This window comes from Cyrtonyx montezumae, unplaced genomic scaffold, assembly GCF_038088225.1.
Source record: "Cyrtonyx montezumae isolate F1298 unplaced genomic scaffold, pur_monq_1.0 scaffold_17, whole genome shotgun sequence".
Classification (NCBI taxonomy): Eukaryota; Metazoa; Chordata; class Aves; order Galliformes; family Odontophoridae; genus Cyrtonyx; species Cyrtonyx montezumae.
Genome location: NW_027071903.1, coordinates 20,225,791 through 20,248,855, shown reverse-complemented (window position 1 = coordinate 20,248,855; position 23,065 = coordinate 20,225,791). Strand labels below are relative to the sequence as shown.

The 23,065-nt window shown below is 47.5% G+C and overlaps 1 protein-coding gene across 3 annotated transcripts; it reads left to right on the top strand.

The window, feature by feature from the left end:
• Nucleotides 1–497: 497 nt before the first annotated feature.
• Nucleotides 498–21,462, top strand: EDC3 (enhancer of mRNA decapping 3). 3 transcript variants are annotated; one of them, XM_065733621.1, is made up of 7 exons: nucleotides 498–559; nucleotides 2,653–2,834; nucleotides 4,208–4,521; nucleotides 9,538–9,873; nucleotides 17,764–17,917; nucleotides 19,396–19,613; nucleotides 20,606–21,462. In XM_065733621.1, the coding sequence occupies exons 2-7, from the start codon at nucleotides 2,671–2,673 to the stop codon at nucleotides 20,938–20,940; spliced, it is 1,521 nt and encodes a 506-aa protein (XP_065589693.1). In that variant the 5' UTR covers nucleotides 498–559; nucleotides 2,653–2,670; the 3' UTR covers nucleotides 20,941–21,462. The 3 variants fall into 3 exon arrangements, with proteins under 3 accessions (XP_065589693.1, XP_065589695.1, XP_065589696.1); XM_065733623.1 differs by lacking the exon at nucleotides 498–559 and adding an exon at nucleotides 1,213–1,301; XM_065733624.1 differs by lacking the exon at nucleotides 498–559 and having other exon boundaries at nucleotides 2,603–2,834.
• Nucleotides 21,463–23,065: the final 1,603 nt, after the last annotated feature.

The window sequence follows — 23,065 nt, the reverse complement described above, 5'->3', positions numbered from 1 at the left end:
GGTGGGAACATGAATCACGGCTCCAGCCTTAAAGGCTTGGCTGAATCTGGGTTTTTCCTACGGGGAACAGAATTAAGTGTTCACACTGACGGGAGCTTTGCTGTCCTGGTGGGCACTGGATCATGGAAGCATTAAGGCTGGAAAAGAGCACTCAAGTCCAACTCCAGCCCATCTCACCGTGCCCACTGACCACGTCCCTCAGTGTCAGACCTCCACGGCTCTTGAACATCTCCTTGCGGATCCTCAGGTCCGATCGACCACCGCCAGCGACTCCAGGCACCTCCGAAGGTGCGATGGAGGCGGTGACGTAGAAGCACTACAGCCACTCAGAACGACGAGCGTGCACTGCGCATGCGCCGTCCGTCGCTTAAACCAAGGCTGCGGAGCTCGGTACCACCGCGCATGCGCCTAGCGCGCTCTATCTCCTCCACTCATCTCTATGGTCGCCCGTCGGCGGCGGGAGCGGCGCTGTCGGGCGGGACAGGAAGTGACGTAATCCGGACGGCGCTGAGGCGTGGGGGGCGGCAGTGGCGGGGCGGGCGGCGATCGGCAGCTGCAGGTGAGGCGGGGCCGGGCTTCGGGGGCCCGGTGCGGGCTGGGCCTCGTTCGGTGCCGCTCTCAGTCGTTGCCGTCGCGCTGAGTCCTTCCCGGAGCCGTTCTGTAGCGTGGAGGGGTGGCTGCGGAGCGCCAGGCCTGCGGGGCCGGGAGTGGGGCCTAGGGCTCCGCGGGCCGCCGCTCGGTGCTCCCGGGCCGTGAGCCCTGCGGGGGGTTCTGCCCGGGGCGGCTGGGCCGGGCCGCTCTCCTCCTGTACCTCTAGGGTCCTCTCATTGCCAGCTCGTCTCTGGGGCAGGCGGGTCTTGTGCCTTCATTCTTCCATGAGCGCACCCAGCGGTTCATCCCGTGCCGCGGGGCTTTGCGAGCGCGGGTTGCTTGGTGTTCTGTATTACTTGGAGGAATGCGAGGTATCACTGACGTGCACCTGAACAGGTGGGGGAGTGGGAGGTGTCTGCTGGTTGTGGAGGGAGAATGTTAGACTGGAAGTTTGCCTTTCTGTGCTTGTGTCAACAAACAAGCGTGCTCACGTTTCTCACGTGTGATTGAGTAATTCATTGACTAGACATGGATTGCCTTCTTTACAAATGGTGTGCCCGTAAAGTATGAGAGTGAGGGCATCTGAGATCAGGAGTTCTCTAAGTTTGCTTGCAAACATGGTGATGCTTTTGTAGAGAGGGACTGCCTCCTTGGAAAGGATCCTTTCAAGGTGGTGATGTGTACCGAGCTCTTTGACTCCTTTACAAAAAGTATGAGAAGCTGAGAAAGGAGGAGCTGGACTCAGTTCTTGTGGTTCCCTTCTAACCTGAGATATTCTATGAGCAAAATGCTGGTTTTGTTGCAGATGCTCTGGGGTGTGTTATCTGTGTTTTGGAAGTGCTTTTTGTTGGCTGTCACCTTGGAATCCAGGCTTTGTTATCGTGGGTTAATATAAATACACAGAAATGAAAAAGCAATGAGGCTGTAAAATTCACAGCGTGGCGACCAGGTCTGGAGTTTGCTTCCCTATGAAGCATCCCACTTTAAATCTCCTAAAAACTCCTGGAAATGGGATTGTTTTTTTTCTTTTTTTTTTCTATTATTTTTTCCTGGTATCATGTGTATGTCCTCACTGTTTCTCATGGTTTTCTTCTTTCTGTCTCTTTTCTTTTTTGGGAAGCTCAGAACAGAAAGGAGAGAATTAAAGCACCTCTTAAAAATGTGGGATGTATTGATGTTAATCTCCCTAGGCTACGTCCTGAACTTTCTTCCTTCATGTTTTTTAGCACGTGACCCATAACCTGAGCAAATATCCCATAGAGGAAGGCAGATGTGTGCAGTGGTTAGTTTCTCCTGTGTGCCTGTCAGCTTTGTGACGGCAGCGAGACTGTCATCTTCATGTGGTGTTTGTCTGGAGAATAAAGTCTGGGATCAAAGGATGCGTTCAGCTGCTTCAAAGTGTGCTGATGCAAGTTCAGTCAAGCATCAGAACTGAGAGGGAGTTAGGTGGGACTGAAGGTGTAACCATGCAGCACATGTTTGTGTTTCCTGTGTTGTAGAAGTGCAGCTGCTGGAAAGCTGTGCAACTTTGTTTATGGTGGTAACCCTCCTGGCCCTGGGGACGGTGAGGAATTTTGTTCTGCACTTCAGTGTTGTTTTCTTTACCTGTCTTTTCCCTTAAAGGTGTTGGGTTTGGTTTCTGCACGCGAAGATCAGTGTTCTCACCAGTTCATACAAACTGTTCTCCTTGTTGTTTGTACAGAGGGAAGATAAATTCCCTGTTTGAAGCCACAGGGAGAATGTACACGGGCAAAACTGGATGCTAAACACAGTAATTGAAAGTTGTTTGTTGCAAAATCTGCTACAAAATGATTTCTTCAATTATGCAAAGGGTGATGTGGTTAAAGTCAGGCTACTCGGTAGGGCCCTGTCCTGAGGTTTATGCACTGGGTGTGATCCTCAGTGTCCACGTAGATGTTATTTCCAGCTCACAAAGAGGAGAGAAGCCCATGAAGCCAGAGCCTGGGTGGGAGCCAGCGTGTGGGGTGGGGGGTGCGATTGATGCTGATTCAGGTTGTCGTGTCCGTGTCTCCTCACAGCCAGGCCTGTGTCTCTTTGCAGCAATCGTGCACCAGAAATATGGCTACGGACTGGCTTGGGAGCATTGTGTCAATTAATTGTGGAGAAAGCTTGGGAGTCTACCAAGGGCGAGTGTCTGCTGTGGATCAGGTCAGCCAGACCATCTCTCTCACACGGCCCTTCCACAATGGGGTCAAGTGCCTCGTGCCAGAAGTCACTTTCAGGTTAGTGTCTGTCCCAGTGCCTCCTTTGTCTTTCCCAGGTGAGGGTTGGATGGGTGCTTTGGTTTGTTTTTCCTTAGAAGAGGCTCTTTGCCTTAAATCTTCCTGCTGCTTCTAAGCATCTTTGGATGAGTGGTGCTCCTGATGTTTCTGCTAGTTTGTGTCCAGGAGATTATTTTCTAGCTCTGTATGTATTGTGTATACCTGTTCTGCTCAATTTCTGTGTAGCTGTGGAGTTGGCTCACTCTTTAAAACTGCCCTCAGTTTGTATAATACACTTCAATAAAGTGTGGCGAGAGAGCAGTTAAAACTATTGCCACAGTACTATTGAATTGCACACAATTTTTCAAATCCAGCACCACCTCCTTTGTCTCTCCCTCATGTTCTTTCATCCTTGTAGGCAGGAGTTTTGCAGCAGGATGCTGGATGGGTGCAGCAGTGTGGCCATTCTCATGTGCTCCTTTCCACCAGCTCCTGGTAGCACTGGGGTCAGGAAAAGAACAAATAAATGTTGTTGTCACTGGATATTTTCTTGTTTCTGGTGCAGCTTTCATGATACAGAAGTGAAGTCTCCAAGTCACTGAGTCACTTTAAGTAAGATTAAGCACCGACATCAAGAGATCAGTGATTTTTTAATTTTTTTTTTCCCTGAAGAACTTGGATTTTGGAGGAGGAGATGGGTCATTGTCCTGTGTTTTTCCAGGAGATGTGTGAAAGTCTTCAGCAAGCACTTGCTAATTTTATGCTGTTAGTTTTGCATCCCATTTGGACACGTGCTTATTAAGTTTGAAATTGAAGACTCTAGCTTCTAATTTATGTCTTCAATTGGTTCAGATGGAGGTCTGTGTAACCACTTCTTCTTTGTTTTCTTTTGGCTCACACTGCTACGTTAGTTATATCATCCTCCTCCTGAAACAGCAAGTGCCAACTATGTCCAAGTGTGAATTGCACGAATTTAATGATAGCTTTATGTAGATATGGATTAAAAACAGCTCCCAGGCTGAGGATTGTTATCTAGAAACAGTTAAGTAAATATACAGTTTTGGAACGATCTGTGCTGGTTGCCTTTTTTTTTTTTTGCTTGATTGATTTCTCTTTAAGCTGGAAACAGAACCTCCTGAACAAAATCCGGGTGCAGTATAGAAATACTGAGGGTTTTATTTGCAATGAATGTTTTGATGTCTGGAATGTAGCCTCTTTGTCTGAGTATTAAATCCTTTTTTTCCCCCTCATATTTTCATCAGTAATGGCACCTGGAGAAACCCCTCACTAGTCCCCTGTACGATGTTGGTGGGTTTTGTTTGTAAAAGTAACTGGAATGCTGGATTTCTGAATGACTGGTTTTCTTTTCTTGTTGTTGTTTTTTATTTTTTTAGGGCAGGTGACATTACTGAGCTGAAAATTCTGGAGATTCCAGGGCCAGGGGACAGCAGGCAGTGTGGGGACCTGCAGCAGTCAGAAACAGGCATCCCTGGGGTTGGCTGCCAAGTGGGACCCAGCCAGAATGGCACTGGGAAGATGTTAAAGAAGCCCTTCTCCAGCAGTGCCCCGCAGAGCATCCCGAGGAGGACAGACATGAAGAATCAGGATATTATCATCTCCCCACAGCAGCAGTGCTCCAAGAGCTATATGGATCGGCACATGGAAACACTGACTCAGTCCAAAGGCTTTCGTCGTAGGCACAATTCTTGTGAGTATGTGTGTTCACCTGTGACTTTCCTTCTTGCCTGGGTTACCACTGCAACACGTGCCCTTGTTCGGCAAGAATATTTGAAACACAAGTTCTGCTCACTTGTTTTTATACTTGTGTTGCTGCCTGAAGGTCTGGGGAAGGGCAGGGTAGATGGTGAGGAGGGACTTAAGCTGTGCTTTGAAGTATTGCAAGTATGGATCGTCCATAAGTCTTGCACTTGTCTTAAGTTCCTTCGTGGTAGTGGTATGAATGTTCATGAAGCCACAGCTCTGTCCGTTTTAGCACTTGATCAGCTAAAAATCAAGAGCAGGATGGTTTCCTTGGCTTCTGCAGGGTATTCCACGTGGAGAACCCAGGGCAGTGTTTGTGTGCTGCAGACCAGCAGGTTGGGAGGGTTGCTGTGGAGCTTGTGATGTTTTTATTGGCCCATAAAGGCTGGTATGATCTCTTCTTACCCTTCTCTATCTGCTGGTGTGAGGTTAGAGGTTGGATTGAGAATAGGAGTGAACGCTGTAGGTATTTGGGGGACAACAGGGAAAGGACGTGTTTGGGCACACACAACCAGTGCTGAAGAACACAGCTGCTTCTCCTTATGGCATCCAGCCCTGTGGGCTGGCGTTAGAACAGCTTTTAAGAGGATGCTGTGAAATGTGAAGAGATTTTTATATTTTTGTTTGTCAACTGCAGTACAATTCTGCCATGTTTTACTGTTGTTTAAGCCTGTCTTTGTTCAGTCTGAAGAACAGCCTGTGTATTCTGCTTCATCAGCATCAAACGTTGCAAAAGATGGGACTGGATAATGCTGGTTAGAATTATTTCCTCACTCCTGTTATCTTTCCTTATTGAAAATGGCCCAAAAGACAGCCTCAGTTTTTCCTCTAGAAAGAACCAGAAACCAATTATGATGTGAAGCTCTTCTAGTTAAAGCATGTATAACCGTAGCTTGTTACAACATTGCCCTACGAGTAATCACAAATGTTTTTTGCTGTGTTGTTAAAAACACAAATTAACACGCTGTAATGAGAATGATGTAAAGATAGCACAGCACAAGAGATGCACTAGAGTTGGATATGTTCTTTCTTTTTTTTTTCTTTTAGAAAAGAAAGAAACCCAAGGTGGGCAGGGCCAATTAAACAGGGACATCAAAGGCAATATGTTGTCTGGAGAGGTTCCTGGACCTCTGAAGTCTACCTTCCCCTCACCAACAGCTCTGTTATTTTCTGAAACTGTTGTAACTCCTTGGTTTTCTGCTAGTTTAATCAGGTTTACAAGGTTTAACAGATTTGATTTTCTTGGAAGGACCACTTCTTAAGTTTTGTATTCACTAATTAATTCACTGATTGCTAAACAGTTAGTGGGAGGAGGAAGCCAGAATACCATGAGTGGAAGGCATGTGCTCCTTAATGAGCTAGCCATCTTCTGTTTTCCTTCTATCCCTAGTTATCTGCAGTAACTCCTGCTTTTAGTCTCACTGGACAGAGCCTGTGGCCTGATCACCTCGTGTAACAGCATCTGGTAGGTCTGGGGTGAGCAGTGAGGGCTTCAAACTGCTTCAACCCTCTCCTCCCCTCCCAAGAGCTTGGCAGAGGGTTGAGTTTTCTTTTTAAAACAGGTTGAGCAAGGTGCTAGGAGTAAACTGTTGTCTGCTTGGCTTTGTTTTCAGTTCAGTGAGGGAGAAAATTGCACTCTTAGCCTCTGGAATGTTAGTTGGAGAGCAGGCCAAATGATATATGCATCTCTCTGTGGTGGGATGGGGAAGGTGCTGGCCACACTAAGCAAGGCACGGATGGGCTGCAGTGACGTCTAGCACTGAAGCTGTGCCATGTCCATGCTTAATACAGCTCAGAGTCGGCCTTTTGCTGCCCTTTAGTGCACTAAATCAGGGACAGAATTCTGCCTTTGGAGGCCTTATGTGGCAGCAGTTGATAAGCACTGAGCAGCAGCACAGACTGCACAGCAGGGCTGCTGCTGCTGAGAGCTCCTGCAAGGGTCTGCCAGGAAGGCAGCCAACTTACTAGAGACTTTACATTTGCTTGTATGCTATACATAAAAGGGTTTTTTTTTTGTTTTTTTTTTTCCTGAGGCAGACCAAAAGCCTGGGAAGTATTGTTTGTCTTCAGAGGGAGGTGTTTTTCTGCGCAATGTCAAGCTGCCAACTTGATGTGTAGACGTGTGCTGTTCTCCTTGGTATGCTGCACACATATGCACGCAGAGCAGAGGCTCTGAGGGTGGTTCTGAAAAGAGCTGAGCTGAGTTGCTGTGGTTGATTGGCAGAGGATGGTATCAGGCTGTGGAAGCAAGCAGAGCTGTGAATAGCAGCTTTCGGAAAAGGGCTTGGGATAGTGTCACACCAGTGTCCTGGAAGGCACTTGGTATTTCTGTTAGCTCGAGCTTTCCCTTTCCTCCCCTTTGCCCAGTTTTTAGGCTCATTTAGGTAGGAGGCCTCTGCGACTCCTGTTAGTGGGTGGTTGTGCAGTCTATGAGAAGACAGCCTGTTGTGGGGTCAGCAGTTTTTCAGGGCTGGCATCTATCGGTGTGGATTAGAGAGCTGCCCAGCACAATGCTGGCACGTCTCGTTTTGATGAGGTATGGTCTTGGCTCCCATTCACTGTATCTGCAGGGGAGCCCGGGGAGCTTTCCAGCCATTGTTCTTGCAGTTTTTCTAATGCAGTTTTTCATTCAGTCAGCGTTTACACGCTGCTCGCATCAGCTGCCCCTGTCCCCTGGATCTACTGCACGCAGGGCTGCCCATCCCCACCGTTTGCTTTTTGGGTCAGCTGAGGGTAGGGGAGAGTTGTTCAGAGGAAAACCTGGCAGTGAGTGTAAGAACTCTTGTTGGGTAACAGGCCCAGACCGAGCTGCCATAACATCTGATATTCACACAAGAAGTGGGCTTGTTTTCTCACCGTGTTCAGTGCAACCTCTTGTTTATGTGAACTATGAGTCTCTTGATAATGGCTTTGACCTGTAGCCAGAGAAACATCTGGAGACTTTGCCTGTTGAGTTGGCCTGGATTTTTGTTTCTTGCTGTGCTGTTAGCAGCAGTGTTGGGTGCAGTGTCTGCCAGCTCCACACCAAGTGTATACAGTTTTGGAGCGATTTGTGTGTCAGCTTCAGTTTGGGAATCCTTCCTCTGGGGCAGAGAGTGAAAATTGTGTTAGTAAAAGCTTTCTCTTAAAACTGTGCATGGTGAATAACTGATTGCAGCTTGCATACTGGAATTCTTGCTAGGAAGCCTTGGCTTTTCCCTCTAAGTTATGTTGTTTCCAGGAATTCTTAAATTCTGCTCACTGCCCTTGAGTGGCTTCATGACAAAAGATATATTCCAGTAGTTTGTTCTCACTCTGTTATAAACGAGCTGTTGAGCCTCCAGCAGCTTGAAAATGAGTCTGAAGGTGAGCTACCTGCCTTAATTAGTAATAACATCAATTGTTACTGAGACTCTAGAAATAGAAAGTGTTGACAAAGTGTGGTGCTGCTGACAGCACCACGCAGTGTTGCTAGTTTCAGTTGCTCCAGTGTTTCACGCTGACCATTGCACTGATAACTGTGGCTTTGTAGTGGCTTTGTGCTATAGTTAGAGGTATGGTGAGGTTAGAACAAACCCTGCAGGCAAGTTAGCTGTGTTGCTGCAGGGACCTTATCTGTCTAACTCTGTGCTTGTAGGGTTGCTTGGAGGGATAGCTGTTTGTAGACTGGTATAAGCTGAGCATTCAGGCTGTTGCCCCAAGACCTAACCCGCAAACAGCCAAGTTTGTGCTTTAGGGAAAATGGTCCTTGGAGGGAGATGATTTTGCAGGGAATTAAGACTCCACCAAACCTTTGGATTTACAAGTAACTTCTGGACATTGTGAAGGCTTTGCCTGTTGAAAGTCTGTGGGTTGTTCTGTAAATATCCATAAATATTCTGAAGGTTTTTTCCTCACTAATTGTCAGTAATGTGTAGATCAAAAAAGAAACGTTTGCTGCTTTTGAATTTCTGGATGTGTTTGTCAAGGGGCAGATGTGTGCACCAAAGAGCACACTTTGTCATCTTCGTAACCTGGTGGTAATTTGTTTTGGTGTTATCAGACAGATTCTGTCTGTGTAGTCACTTGTATAAATTGTACTCAAGGGTGATTATCTTAAAATACTAGAGATGTTTGTCAAAGCAAGCTGTTACGGTGTAGTATCTGTTTCTCTATCTGTTAAACATTGTAGGTGATAACTGTGACTGCTGGAATTGGCCTGAAATATTTTCTAGTAGTCACAGATATAACGATGGATGTAACTAACAGATGAATGTTGTCTGGACATAGCTACATGTGAGTGATGTGCGTGATGTATAGGAGAACAAAGTGGGGTATGTTGACCTTGTCATTTTGTGTGGCTTTGTACCCTCCATCAGAATGAGAAGTTTTCTGTCAGCCTCACTTCAGAGAAATCAGGCTTTCACAATTACGATTGGAAAGAAGTCTGCTTAAACATGCAAGACAGTGAGTAAATAGAGTAATGTGGTGTGGATAAGGGAATGGAAATGCTGCTGTTGGTGGTAAATGAGAGGAGAAAGCAGTACTTCACATTCAGGGTTTTAAGCTCTCCTTTAAAGATCATTAGTAGGTGGCCAGCCTAGTTTGGAAGAAAACAACTTGTATTAGCTTCTGAAATTTAGGAAAACTAGTCTTGGGTCACATGCCTGCATGAACATGAGGAATAGAATAGAAGGGATAAGATAGTCCTAGGCCAGGGCTCTCTTGTTATCTTATCACTAACGTAACACTATCTTGAATTAAATGAGGAGAAATGCTTGGTTTACATACTGTGGTCAAGCTTGTCTTTCTAGTCTTGCCAAAGGAAAGTCCCTGGAAGTCTTTGTCCCGGTGCTTTCTCTTCTGTTTTCTGTTAGCTTATCTCGGCATGAGTAATACCAAAGATGAGGTCTGCAGGTGCTTTGAGAAATGAGCATCTCCTGGGTCAGTAGACTCCAAACACGAGCTCTCCTTTCTTACAAACCTTGCTTCTGTCTTTGTTTAGGGTCATCCAGCAGCCGCCATCCGAACCAGGTGACTCCAAAGAAGAGCGGGCTGAAAAACGGGCAGATGAAGAGCAAAGACGACGAGTGCTTTGGGGATGACATTGATGAAATCCCAGACACAGATTTTGATTTTGAAGGGAACCTGGCCCTTTTTGACAAGGCAGCCGTGTTTGAAGAGATTGAGACTTACGAGAGGAGGAGTGGCACTCGTTCCCGTGGGACCCCAAATGAAAAACCAGCTCGCTATCGGCACGATGAGAACATCCTGGAATCAGAGCCCATAGTCTACAGACGGATTGTCGTACCCCACAACGCTAACAAAGAATTCTGCACGGGTATGCCAGGTCCCTTCACGATAAGGGTGCAAGCTCTGCAGCTTTGCTGGGCTGCATCTGGTGGATCGTTTGCCCCTAAGGGTATCTGTCAGCTTAGCGTGATACGTTGACTGATGAAAGGTTGGAACTGTGTCTTGTGTCTGTGCAGCCTTTGTTTGCAATGTTTCTGAGGTCAGAAATATTGAGGTAGGGCAACGAGGTGAGTTTTCTGCAGTGAGGAGCAAAACTGAAGGTTGGATTTGGATTAGAAAGAACGGGAACTGAAGAGGATCCACTTGAATCCTGACTTTGATGGCAGCCGTGTCATAAATCCTAGCTTTCTTGGTAGAAGACAGGAGATTTCAAGTGTTTTTAATGCTGTTTGGGTTGTAGTTAATACATTTCTGTGTGGTTATGAGGAATTTTAAATGTCATTAGCATAAAAAGAAACAGCTCTGGCTCTCCCCATCTCTAATTCCCAACAAATGGCTTTTTATGTGGGCTTTAATTCCTCCCTGGTGTCTGATGTGCGGTCCTTGCTGCTGTGAAATAGGCTCTTGGATAGAGGTGAGGCTAGCATGATTAGCTGTCTGCCTGCAGGGGGGCAGCACTCCTGAAGTCTAAATGCAGAGAATGATTCCTGAGTTCCTAATCAACATCTGTGGGGAGGAGCAGAATTGCTCCTCATCTCCTGCTCACTGGTATTTTGTTTGTTATTTTGGCCAAGCGCCAAGGGTGATTTCTTGAGGAGCTGCTAATGTATTTGTCAATTGGGGATCTTTATATACATATGTGTCCGTGGAGCATAATGTTTGACTTAATGCTACACTTAGCCTCAAACTCTGTAACATTAGCCTACCTGTGAACTGTCTTCAGTTTGCAAGTGCTCAAAAAGTACACAAAACGTAGGAGTGAAGGAGCTTTGGCACCCCAGGGATGCTTTTCCACATCAGAATAAGATCATGCCAGATCTCTTTGCAGAGAGACACTAAATAGCTGTATCCCAGCAGTCTGTGCTCAGGTCCTTGGCCTGTTGTTCTTTCTCTGCCCAGAATTACTCCATCTGGGGTGTGAAAGGCTTGTCGGAAGGAAGCTGATTCATTTGCAATGATTTGCTGCTTTTCTGTAGGAAAATGTCATTTTTCTTACTGGTTCTGCTACACAGTGATCTCTTAGTTTTCCTTTTGTGGTATCCATCTTCCTGTTGATCTGCTATCTTTGACAACTTTAAGACTTCCTGAAGCCCGAGTGGTAGTTCGGTATTAATAGCTTCTGATGCCTCTTTTTCTTCTGCTTGGTTTAACCAATAACATGTGAACTCTGTGCAAGCTTTCAGTATCACTACAGCACCCTGTGGCTTGAAGCTCCCTATTGGCTGTGCTTTGTGTGAATAAGCACTTCTTCCTTTGTGTGAGGATTTTAAAGTTTGTTATCTGTCAGTTCATCTCCCAGCTGGCTTATTTTGGAAGAGACAGAGCCTTTACGTGTGTCTAGACTGAAACAAAAGCTAACCAATTGTTAGAGAAGCACTGCTGATAGGTTTTTCTAGAAGCATAATTCCTGGGGGTGAAAACTGTTGTGCTGCAACCAGCAAGCTTCAGCATGGAAATTCAGGGGGTGGAAACGAAATAATTTGCTGAACTCCATTGTTCTTTCCTATGGAAACTCTTGGCACCCTGTTTGCAGCATGCAGAAGGGAGCAGCCCTGTGAAAGCACTGCTGTTTTGTTCTGCCTCTTGGCAAGTCTGCAGAGGGAGAGTGGTGACCCTCTCCCTGTAGCTGCAGGGTCTTGCTAGCCTCATTAGCTGCTGCTGGGTGATTAGTCTCCGGAATGGAGTTCTGGATCTGTTTGGAAGAAAAGTTGTCATGTTACACAACAGGTATTGCCAACTACAACTCCCTTTCCACTGTGCTGTGTGGGGCACGTTCGCAGCCTTGCTAGTGGTACTGTGCATCTTGAGGTATTTTCCCCACAGAGGACAGTTTTCTTTGTGTTAGCTGAGGAAGTTTACTTTTGCTTGGGAAATGCTATCAGCTAGCTAGCAAAAGCTTTTGTAAACAGTTGTAAGTTGCCTGCTGTTCCTGGCTTTCCGTCGAGTGCTTTTTGCAGTGAGAAGGACAGAAGGGTGTTCAGTATGCTTGCAGCAATGATGGGCTGTCACTTGATGAAATCTGGATTTCTTTGTTTAGCAGCTGAAAGGGGGATGCTAAGCTACAGTGACTCAAAAAGCAGTAGTGCTGCAGTCAGCTCTGAGTGCCAGGAGCCCCAAATGCCATTATTTGATGTATCTGTGATAAGACTTTTCTGCTTCTGAATTTTCTTTTTAGAATTGTACCTGGACTCCTGAAGGGTTCTTTATTCACATAAAGCACTCTAGCTGTTTGCAAGAAGCACTTTCTAGCTGTAGAAGTACTTCAGCTTTTCTTTTTTCCCTTGGCCAGCCTTGAAGATGGTTGTCTTAAGAGCTCTGGCTGCTATAATAGCACAAAGTGATGCTGGTGGTGATTGGCAGGGAGCTAAATATCCAGCCCTTGTCACTGATCTGACTCTGGGAACTGGAATGTGTGGAAGAGGCAGCAAGTATCACAGAGGCGAACTGGTGGAGGGCATCTGCCCAGTGTTCTGGAGCTGAAGGGAAAGGATTATGGTGGAGGAAGTAGGGAATGAAGGTCAGGATCTGATCCAAACAAAAATGAAAACCCAAAGGTTATAGCTTGTTGGTTCTTTGTTGCTAAATAGTGTCCATTCCTGGAGCTCCACAGGTGAATCACTCCTGAATACTTAATAGTTGCCAGCTCCAGGGAATAAAGAGTAATTGATCTGAATGCTTACTATTATATGATGCTTAAATAGGGAAGTGCAACTATTCAACAGAAACCTGCCTCCCTGGAAGGGCAGGTTCCTGATCTTTTCTGTTAGGTGTAAGCTGTCTTCTTCCAAAGCTGTCTGGCTAGAGCTGAAATGCCCATTGGTGTGGACCTGTTTTTGTTCCACCTACAGGCTGTCAGCATCAGAGCTAGCTGTGTTCAAACAGCAGTGTTTTGGGATTGGGTTTTTCAGCAGTATTCACAAAGCCAATAATCTGCTGATATGTTGGAGCCTAGAGACATTTGTGGTAGAGTGGAGGATGCTGGTTCATCATCATTGACTGTTTAATAATCTCAATCATATCTGTGTCTCTAAATGGTTTCTTTTTGCAGTTCATCTCTTCTTTCCTCTTACCTTTAATTACATGCCACCTGCATACCATGGGTTTCAGTTCATGATGATTAAACTGGATGATTAATATCTCCCTTGTTTGGCCTGTGGCCATCAAACTAGGCTGACATTTCCCACGTGTCACGGCACCTTACCTTCTTTTCACACTGAGCAGGGGTTGTAGATGGATGCAGTAGGCTTGTAGCTGAAGTCTGGCTTTGTGAGCAGTGGGTATTGCTGAGACAGCACGCAAAGATGAGCAAAGAGGAGGGCTGTGTGCCAGATAGATGAGGTATTCCTTTCTTTCCCTGCAGTATGAGTGAGGCATTTATTTCTTTGTGCTTTCCCTACCCAGACTTCAAACTTGTCCTGTAAGGAACTCCTTTTCCATGCAGGAAGGAGATTAGGAAAGAAAACACGCTTCAGAGCAAATCAAGGCAGCAAGCTGAGCTTATGTGCCAGGGTCACACTGCAGAACTGAGGCTGTGTTCATTGTGGCTCATGACAGTGTAGCTTTTCTGTGCCACGTCCTTGGCTGACTCTTCTCTATAGGTTTCATCACTTCAGCCTGTGAATAACTGCCTTGCAGCTGTTGTGTGTGCTGAATGTTTGTGGGAACTTTGAGGAGTGCGCAAATGAAGTTCACCTCATACAACTGCAGGCGAAAAGAAAGGGCTCACAGGGAAAGGTTCTCTGTCCACCTGACAGTTTTCTTGCCCAGCCAGAGTGAATTGTGCGTTAGTACTGGGAGAAACAGATGGGAGCTTCATTCAAAGCTCCTGCAGAATTTGTCTCAAAACATAATGATTACTTTAAAAGCAATGATAATAATCTGGCCCTTAAGGTTGTTTTTGGAATAACGTGTAGGGCACGTAACTGTGTTTTCCTGAGTCTGCAGGCAGGTGGCTCCAGCTTTACACCCTTCAAAAGGCAGCAGGCAAGTTAGTAATATCCAACCCCCCTCGAGTGGGTGCATGTTACGTCCACTGCAGGTAACTGTTCTTGAGCACGAGCTGGGCAGTGTTGGACCCTGCTGCTCTTTACTGCTGGAGGGAAAGAGCTTTTCAAGAGACCCAAAGGCTAGTCTTATGTCATCAGTTCACGCAACTTGTTTTTAATTCTTCTGACAGCTGAGGAGCATCTGTCAGGGTAAAAGATGGAGTCTTCCTCGTTGAGCATCTCTTCTTGCCATCTCTGTTGTTCTGTCCAGCTGAAAATACAGGCATGGGACTTCTTCAGCAACGTAGCTCTGGGCTTGTTGGGGGACATCTTCTTTTGATAACTTCGGGACAGTCAGCTCATTCTTCCTGCTGGTGTGGGGTGTTTTCTCCTCCAAGCAGTGTGCATGTAGCATGGCTTAGGGAAGCTGGAGGAGGTATCTTGTCTGCAGTTGTCGTGCACTGGACAGTGTGCCCTGTACGCTGAACTTCATGTTTAATCAGGCTTCAGCAATCCTCTGCGTGTCACAGAACTGTTCAGGCTTTATCTGCCCTTTTTCTTTTCCAGGCAGCTGTAGAATACATTTATTTAATATTAAACGGCCTGAGCTAATTTCTTTTATTACCTTCATTACCAAACAATAAAGACGCACTGTCCAACCCAAACATAATTAAAGTTGGCAGGAGTTCAGTTCTCTTGCAGTAGTGTTATTGTTTGTGGGTTTACCCATCGCCTCCTTGATTGCTTTCTGTCAGAGTTTATTTAACTCCCTCGGCCTGGTTCTGATAAGCCAGTTGAACTGGTCGGACCTTGCGTGAGTGTGAAGAAGGGAAGTTCTCTTGGCATTGGAGTCTGCCCCTGAGAGGGAGCAATTAGGGCAAAGTATAGCCCAAGCCAAGTGCTAAACATGAGTTCATCCTGTGCCAGCAATTCCCTTTGCGTTAACCCACTGGGCACTGGCTGTTGTCTTGCTGATGGCAGAGGTGTGCTTCTGAAGCCTTGCGTTCTGAAGGAAGTGATTGAGAGAGGTGTAAGTGTTTGAAGAGGAGGCACTGGCAATAGCCATGCTGCACTGGATAGATAAGGAATGTGAGCTGGCTGTGCCACCCACCTGCTTTGAGGAGTTGGTGCTGTGTTTAGCAGGAGCTCTGGGAGTCACATGCTCCGTGTTAGCAGAGGATGTGGCTTGCCCCATGTGCAGCGACATCCTGACCTCGGGTCACTCGTTCCAAGTCCTCCCTCGAGCTTGAAAAACAAGACCTGATGATGAAGCAGGAATTGGAAAGGGATTGAACCTTGCGTGACTGTGGAGGCTGAGAGGGTGTGTGAACACGGGGCAGGTGCGTGACGAGTGGGACAGGCGTAGTGTTATTAGTGGCTGATGACTCCAAACGTTTGGCAGCTGCTATCAGGACTCCAAAATGACTTTGTGCATGCTCCCATGTGCACTGCGTGTAATAAAAGATCATTAGCAGAGGTACTTTAATGGGCTGTTAGCATGCAAGGTCAAGTGCTCGAACACGTTTGGTCCATCTGTGCCTGCAGGGCTGGTGAGCTGGGAGATGAAAGTCATAGGGATTCAGCCCAGCATCCAGTGTGATCTGCTCTGCAGGATGTGCTGCAGCCTTTTGCTGCTCTTACAGGAACACACCTGTGCTCTGAAAATCTCAGGATATGCAAAACCTGCTATTTCCGTTGTGCCTTGGCTTAGTGGTTTGCGTCTGGCACCCTGGGGAAATACAGCAGTACAAACGACAGTTCTTAGCAATTAAAACACACTGCTTTTCTCATTTGAATGTTGCAGTGGCTTGTTATAACTGGTCCTTATGCTGTTTTCTGCTCAAGCCTGTGAGTAACTGTTAGATTTCCTTTCTGAGCGGATGTGCACGCCATTGCTGCTCTGTTTTGAGCTGGTACTGCTGCCGACCGTTTGTGCTAGGCCTTCAGCATTTCTTAGCTTTTCTTACTGAGACCTCAACGTGGAAATCCTGCAAGGAATTCCCAGCAAAGCAAGTCTGCAGGGAGATGGAAACGTTCTGCCTTCTCTTCTCCTCTAAACAGTTTGCATTGCTGGGGCATAGTAGCTCTAATGTGGTTCTGCTGGGGTTGCTTGTCTGGCTTGGAGCAGTGCTGGTGAGTGAGCTGAGCAGAAGGCAGCGAGCTCTTCTTGCTGTGCTTCAGCTGTGTCCCTCCTGCACAGGGAGGGAGTTGAACTGTATCCCTGCACGGGGAGGGAGTATGTGGTGATAGAATGAGGGGAAATGTCCACAAACTGAAGTATGGGAAGTTCTGCACAAATGGGAACTTCTTCCCAGTGCAGTGATGGAGCACTGGAGCTGCACAGAGAGGTGGTGAAGTCTCCTTCTCTGGAGACGTTCAAGACTCCCCTGGGCATCTACCTGTGCAGCCTGGGCTAGGGAGCTGCTTTGTCAGGGGGGTTGGACTCAGTGATCTCTAGAGGTCCCTTCCAACCCCTACAGTCCTGTGAGGTGTGCTGCTCCTGAGCTGGGAGGTGGTTTAATATCCCCAGGGCTTGCAGGAGCACGTGTGCAAGCAGAAGAGCTTGTATCTCTGATCCTGCATAGGGCTAATTATCAAGCACAGACCAAAGAGGATGCAGTTATAGAGCTGTGGAGCAAAGCTAGAAGACAGAGTCTGGTTTCTGTGGCCAAATGTATTTGAGGTTATCTTGCTGGCAGTTACAGCAATTTTCTCACCTGATGTTTATGTCTTGTACTTCTTTCTCCACGTGCCTCGAGTAGCTATTTCTAATTTTCTCTGCTGCTCAGCACACCATCAAATGATGGCTGTGGCAGCCCATAGCTGCCTTTCTGTGGCAAGAAATCCTCTCTATTTCCAGAGGAGTATTTCCAGAGGAGTTTACTGCAGGGTTCTTTCTGCAAAGCCAGCCTCAGATCTTCCTGCTTGGAAAAGGAAGTGAACTGGCCTGAAGAGTTATTCAGGTTTGTTTGTCTTTCACCTGCTGATTCCATGTAAGCCTGCTGTGGAAGCGAGCGGGACTGATGGTGTAGCTGCCTGCTGCAGGCGCTGTTCTCATTGCTAACAAAACCTCTCTTGTTTGTTTTTCCCATGATCCACATGCTGGAGCATTTCCTGGCTCGCAGACCAGGCTGTCAAATGTCTGAGAAGAATTTTTTTCTATAGACTCTGCTCTTTCAGCTGCATCATTCCCTCGCTGCTCCAATGTATTCAGTGTCTGAAGGCAGATGGTGTGACACGGCACCACTGAGGCAGTGGGGACACTTAGGTGGCAAAAGGGGGGTGGCTTGCTGTGTTGTGGTGTGTGCACTGGAGCTAGGGAGCCAGCTGCAGGGAAGTGTAGTGCATCTGAGCGTTCATGGTGGGAGTATCTGGTTTACTGCCTCTCTTGTGGCTGAGAGGAGGCTGCCTCTGCTACTGACACTGTAGGGATAACTGTTCTGAGCAGACTAGCAACTGGCTGAGTGAGGAAAGTGTGTTCAGGATTGGAGACTTCCAGTATCCCTTCTCAGAGCCTGGGGATAAATCAGTTCACTGCAGCAGCTGGTGTGCTGCCCTTTGGGGTAATAGTTGCAGTGACTGCCAACAGAGAGCTGGCAAGATGCGATGCTCTCTGAAGGAACCTGGATTTTTGGGCTGAGCGGCCCTTCATAACAACTACCAGGGCTGTCAGGGAGAAAACAAGCAAAAAGTTTCTAGTTATGTTTTCCTCTTTTTTTTCTTCATTTTTTTTTTTTTTAAGCTTTCTCTCCTTATTTCTTCCTTAATTCCAGACTCCGGGCTGGTGGTGCCCAGCGTGTCCTATGAACTTCACAAAAAGCTGCTGTCAGTTGCTGAAAAGCACGGGCTGACCCTGGAGAGGAGGCTGGAGATGACGGGAGTGTGTGCAAGCCAGATGGCCCTGAGCCTGCTTGGGGGACCCAACAGGTAATGCTCATCCTGTCCACCTCTGCTGGGAGTTTGCCCTCTCTAAGATCTTGTCTCTGGGACCTTCTTCCTCTAAATAGGGACAAGTAAAAGAGGCTGAGAGCTTGCTTTTGAGGAGGACGTGATGTAGGTGCTTGCTATCAGTGGTCCTGCAGTCGGAGACAGCTGCCACCTGTCTTCTCTCCTTGAAAGGAAAACCTCATCCAGATGCCAGGCAGAGCTTCTTCATCAGCATTTCCAGCAGTCATGCAGACAGGTGTGAGGCTCAGGCTTCTGAAGTGGAGCCCTTACAGTAGCTTTTTTCTTTTTTCTTTCCTTTTCTAGGAAAGCACCAATTGAACATACCACCTCAGGTGAATGACTTGCTAAGATAAGGGCTTGTTTTTGGCTCTGTGTCCCAGCACCCGAAGTGTAATTTGGGTCAGAGACAAAGCAGAGCTGATGTTTTTCTTTCCATTTAATGGGCATTTTCTCAGGGAACTTAGCTTCCCACGAATGTAACCCAAGGCTGTTTAAACTGTTCCTGAATTTCTAATGAGCTGCCCCTTTATGGAAGTAGCTGAGCCTTTGCTTTGTTGTTAATACACATTTACAGTTTAACGATAGCAATAAAAAGTGGGCTAATGAAAGCAGAGTGCTGTTCTGCTCTTTGCAAGGCTGAGCTAGCTTTTGGACAACTAAGCTGAGAACATTTGCCCTTTTGAAAGGCCTCATTTGGTAGCAGGTTTGGAGTGCATTTGCCACTCTTTGCACAAATATACATGCTGACCTCTTTTTTCAAAGTGGTCTGCTCCTTGCCTGCGCTTAACATCGCTACTGATGTGACCAGGTAATTGCACATGCATTCTTATGTTGCTAGTAGAATGTCCAGATGATTCATTCTTGAAACAGAAGGCTCTGTGCAGGAGTGATTTACTTGCATTCCAGGACCTGACGGCTTGATTTAAAGCAGTGAGTGGTGACCTACTGGGCAGTGTTGACCCTCTCAGCTGAAAAACCCACTGTATGACTCACTTATCACTTATGCTGGCTTTGGAGCACTTATTTTTCACAAATTAAGCTATTAAACTATTGTGGTTTACACAGCATTGCCCTGCAGAATCATAGGGCCAGAGGGGAAAAAAGGCCTTCTAAAAGTAAAGTCGCACTGAATTCAGGCTTGCTGCAAGAGCAGTGGAAATGTTCCCTGCTTAGAAAGCACAAGTTGGCTGCGTGATGAGCCAGGGCAGGCTGGCACCAGCTCTCTGCTGTGGATGTAAAGAGATCTTGAAGGGAACCTGTAAGCGGAGCAGCTCTCTGCTGTCAGCCCTGCAAAAAGGTGTGGGTTCCTTTCTGTTCAGAGAAAGCGGAAGTCTTGCAAAACACCTGTTGATTTGCATCTTACTGACTTTTATTTTTGTGTTTTTTTTTTTTCCCCTTGCAGTACAAAGTTAGAAGACTTTGGGGTTCATTACCATTCCCCTTTTGTCTCCCTCTAGGCTGAACCCAAAAAACGTGCATCAGCGGCCCACGGTAGCCCTGCTGTGTGGCCCCCACGTGAAGGGGGCCCAGGGCATCAGCTGCGGACGGCACCTCTCCAACCACGACGTCCACGTCATCCTTTTTCTGCCCAACTTCGTCAAGATGCTGGAGTCCATTACCAACGAGCTGAACCTCTTCAGCAAGACGCAAGGCCAGCAGGTGTCCAGCGTCAAAGGTAAGTCAGGAGCAGCGCAGCTTGCAGCTCTCTGTGCTGCTCGGTTTCGAGCTGCCTGCCCGTGCCTGTAGCACCATCTAGCGGCATCCAGAAGCGTGCCTGGAGGCCGGTGGGTCGGCGGAGGCTGGAGAGGGCTGACAGTGGAGCAGTTGTGCTGGTACACGTTTCCGGTCTGAACCAACACAGAAGCTGCTGTGTGAAGCTGAGTCAGACCAGCCATTCTCTTAGGATAACTGCCTGCCTTGTTCAGCACACTGAAACTACAAGTAAATGAGCATCCAAACTGCTGTTTTGCGCCGTGCACACAGCCTTGCTGAGCTAGCTTTCAGAGCTCAGATCTTTGCTTACTCTAGAGCACACTGATCCTCTGCCCTCAGTTGTGAGAGAGCTTGTTTGTTTTTGTTGTTTCACCAGCACCTTTCTCAGACGTAGTTAATTTAAACTTTTTGGGAGCGACAAGTGCTCCAATTCTCACACTGCACAGTATATTGTGCTGTGGTTGTGGTGGCAGGGCTGCGTGCCTGTTAGAAAGCAGCAGTCCTCACACCAGGTGCTTTGTGAAGAGGTAATGCAGCAGGGGCAGTGTGACTGACAGTGCTCAGTGGGGCAGGCAAACAAACTGCTGTTCAGTAGGTATTCTCCAGAACAAAATGCTCTTTATTCAGCATGCAGACTGGAAGAATCTCCATTTTTAACGGAGAAAGAGAGGTCCCCTGCTTTCCTCAGCTGCCTGGACTGGAGATCCAGCTCAGTGGTGCCATCTGAGGGCTGTTGCAGCAAGTTACAAAGCTTTAAAATACTGATGGTGTCTTCTGCAGAAGGACAGCAGTAATAACCTGTGAGTCCAGGCTGCGTGCAACAAGACTGAGAGTACTGGAGACGAAAATGGGAAAGCCTCTGCAGGCAGCACAGCGTGAGGAGGGAAGGCACTGAGCCTTAGCTTGAGGTATTAGTCTGCTCCTTGCTGCTCACAGTGCTTGTGTTTCTTTCAGATCTCCCAGACACCCCTGTTGACCTAGTGATCAACTGCCTGGATTGTCACGAAAATGCCTTTTTGAGAGATCAGCCTTGGTACAAAGCAGTTGTGGACTGGGCCAACCAGAACCGGGCACCTGTCCTCAGCATAGACCCTCCCATAAGTGAAATGGAGCAGGGCATCGATGCCAAGTGGTCGCTGGCCTTGGGTCTGCCCCTGCCCCTGGGTGAGAGGGCAGGGCGTGTGTACCTCTGTGACATTGGCATTCCCCAGAAGGTCTTTCAGGAAGTGGGAATAAACTACCACTCACCCTTCGGCTGCAAATTTGTCATCCCCCTACACTCCACTTAGAGCCATGGAGACCTGAAGGAAAAGAAGTTCTGTCAGATAAGCTGTCCAGTGGAACCTGACTGGTAAACAGGCGACTCTAGCCTTAAGGATGTGAAGTTCTGGAGAGTTTCCTTCCAGAAGAAATATTATATTAAAAAAAAAAAAGTCATAAAATGAAACGAAAAGAAGGAAGCAAATGTAACTGCAAAGCTGTTTTCATTCTCTTGTGCCATTGTAAGAAGGAACACAGAGAAAAGTGGTATCTGTCCCTTGCAGGGGCAGCAGTTGCTGCCCAGACCTGCCAGGGGACTGTTTAACGTTGAGATGTGCACAGAAATGTTTTGGTACAAGTGATGGGTGGTGTTGAGACTTGGGATGCATTTCCCAGTCCTTCTGGGCAGACAGACCCAGCAAGGTGTCCTGGTGGGAGCAGCACCCTTGGGTTGTGTAGAAATAGCTTTGTTTTTCTTTTTCTTTTGCTGTTGTAGTGGGAGGGTGGATTTGATTTTTGTTCTGTTGGATTCCCCCTCCCCATTCTTTGCTCAGTAACACCAGGAGGGAGTTCCCTCATCAGAAATGGTGTCAGGAGCCAGAAGCTCTCAGGCAGCATGTGCTCCAGGAGCACCGATGTCCTCAGCTAGGCCTTATTTGCTTATGTATTCTGTTGGCTGTTTGTTTGTTTGGGGGAATAAGGTGTGTTATGGTAAAGAACTTTTCCAGAGCGTTGTTGTTTTTTCTGTTTTTTCCCTCCTTATTTCTGGCACAGTGAGTAACTGAACTGGGGGAAGCAGGGCAGCACTGCTCTGGCTCTGTGCTGTATGGTGCAGGTGATGTGTGGATGTACCCCCACCTCTGCCCTTGGTGTTTCTGGTATCCTTCCTATGCTCTGTGTGATCTGAGACTTCAGTCAGGCATCTGGCCGTTCCCTTTGGGCACAAAGTCTGTGCGTGAGGGTGGGTGTATGTGCACCTGTGTCGTGGCAGCTGGGAACCCATTGCTTTCCTGGCCTTCAGGAGTGCCCCTGAGGGTCACAGTGAGCTGCACAGCCAGTAGTGACAGGTGGGCTGCAACAGTCCTGTGAATACGCAGAGGGGAGGAATGGGTGTGGAGTCTGTGCCCACTGGGGACCTGGAGTGAGGGTCAGTTCTGGCTGAGGTGACACAGGAGACACCAGGCAGATGCCCTGTTCCCACAGAGGGGTCCTTGGCTCCCTTGCTGCTTGCTCCTCCTTCTCCCAGGGCCTTACCTGCCATGCAAGCTTTTCAGGCAACTGTGGAGGACTTCAGAGCTTCACATGGTGCCTTTTCTCCAGGGCAGGTGGGTTCTGTGAGAAGCTGAAGCACGAGGACGGCTGCCCTGTGTGTGGAAGCAGTTCTAGCTGTGCTGTAGCTGTGCTCATCCTGCCCGCTGCACGTTGGCCCCCGTGTGCTGTGCCTTTACAGATCAGACACTTCTTTTTACCTTCCGTCTGCACAGAACAGAGGCTGAGTGTATCAGGAGAGGTGAAGGTAAAAGGCTTTGCTGGTCGAAAGGAAGCAGATGAGGAATTAACTTGCCAGGAAGTGCAGATCTGATGCTGAATGTGGGGAAAGCAGACTTCAGGCCTCCCCTGGGGGTCTGCTTCTGGGGGCATTGAGGTCCATCAGTGATAACCATTTCTGAAGAGCGCAGGAGCGGGTGATTCCCAAGTGGCAGAAATCAAAGTGAGGTAGAAGGCTGGCTTGGCTCTGAGCAGGGATCTTTTCTGGAGCTTAAGGGGTAGAAGAAGGAAAGTGTGTGGCCACTGGAAGCAAGCTCAGGAGATATGTGAGTGCTACAGAGATGCTGCCCACCATTTGTGCAGCCTTAGCTCAACTAGAGCTGACGTTGGCCAGTACTGTGGGGATGACAGAAAGGGCTTCTTAAAATATGTTAACAGTAGAAGGAAATCCAAGAAATAACATGGGTTCGTTACTTGATAAGGATGGTTGCCTCACAAATGGGAGCACAGATGTTACCTGTATCTTCAACACTGATGATGTGCTCTGGGACCTCCGGAGCCCTCACTTGGAGGACTGTGACTGCAGGAACAACAAACTCCCAGCAAACCCCCAGAATAGTGTGGGATTTGCTACTCCAGATGGATCCCTAGAAGACTGGGACCCAA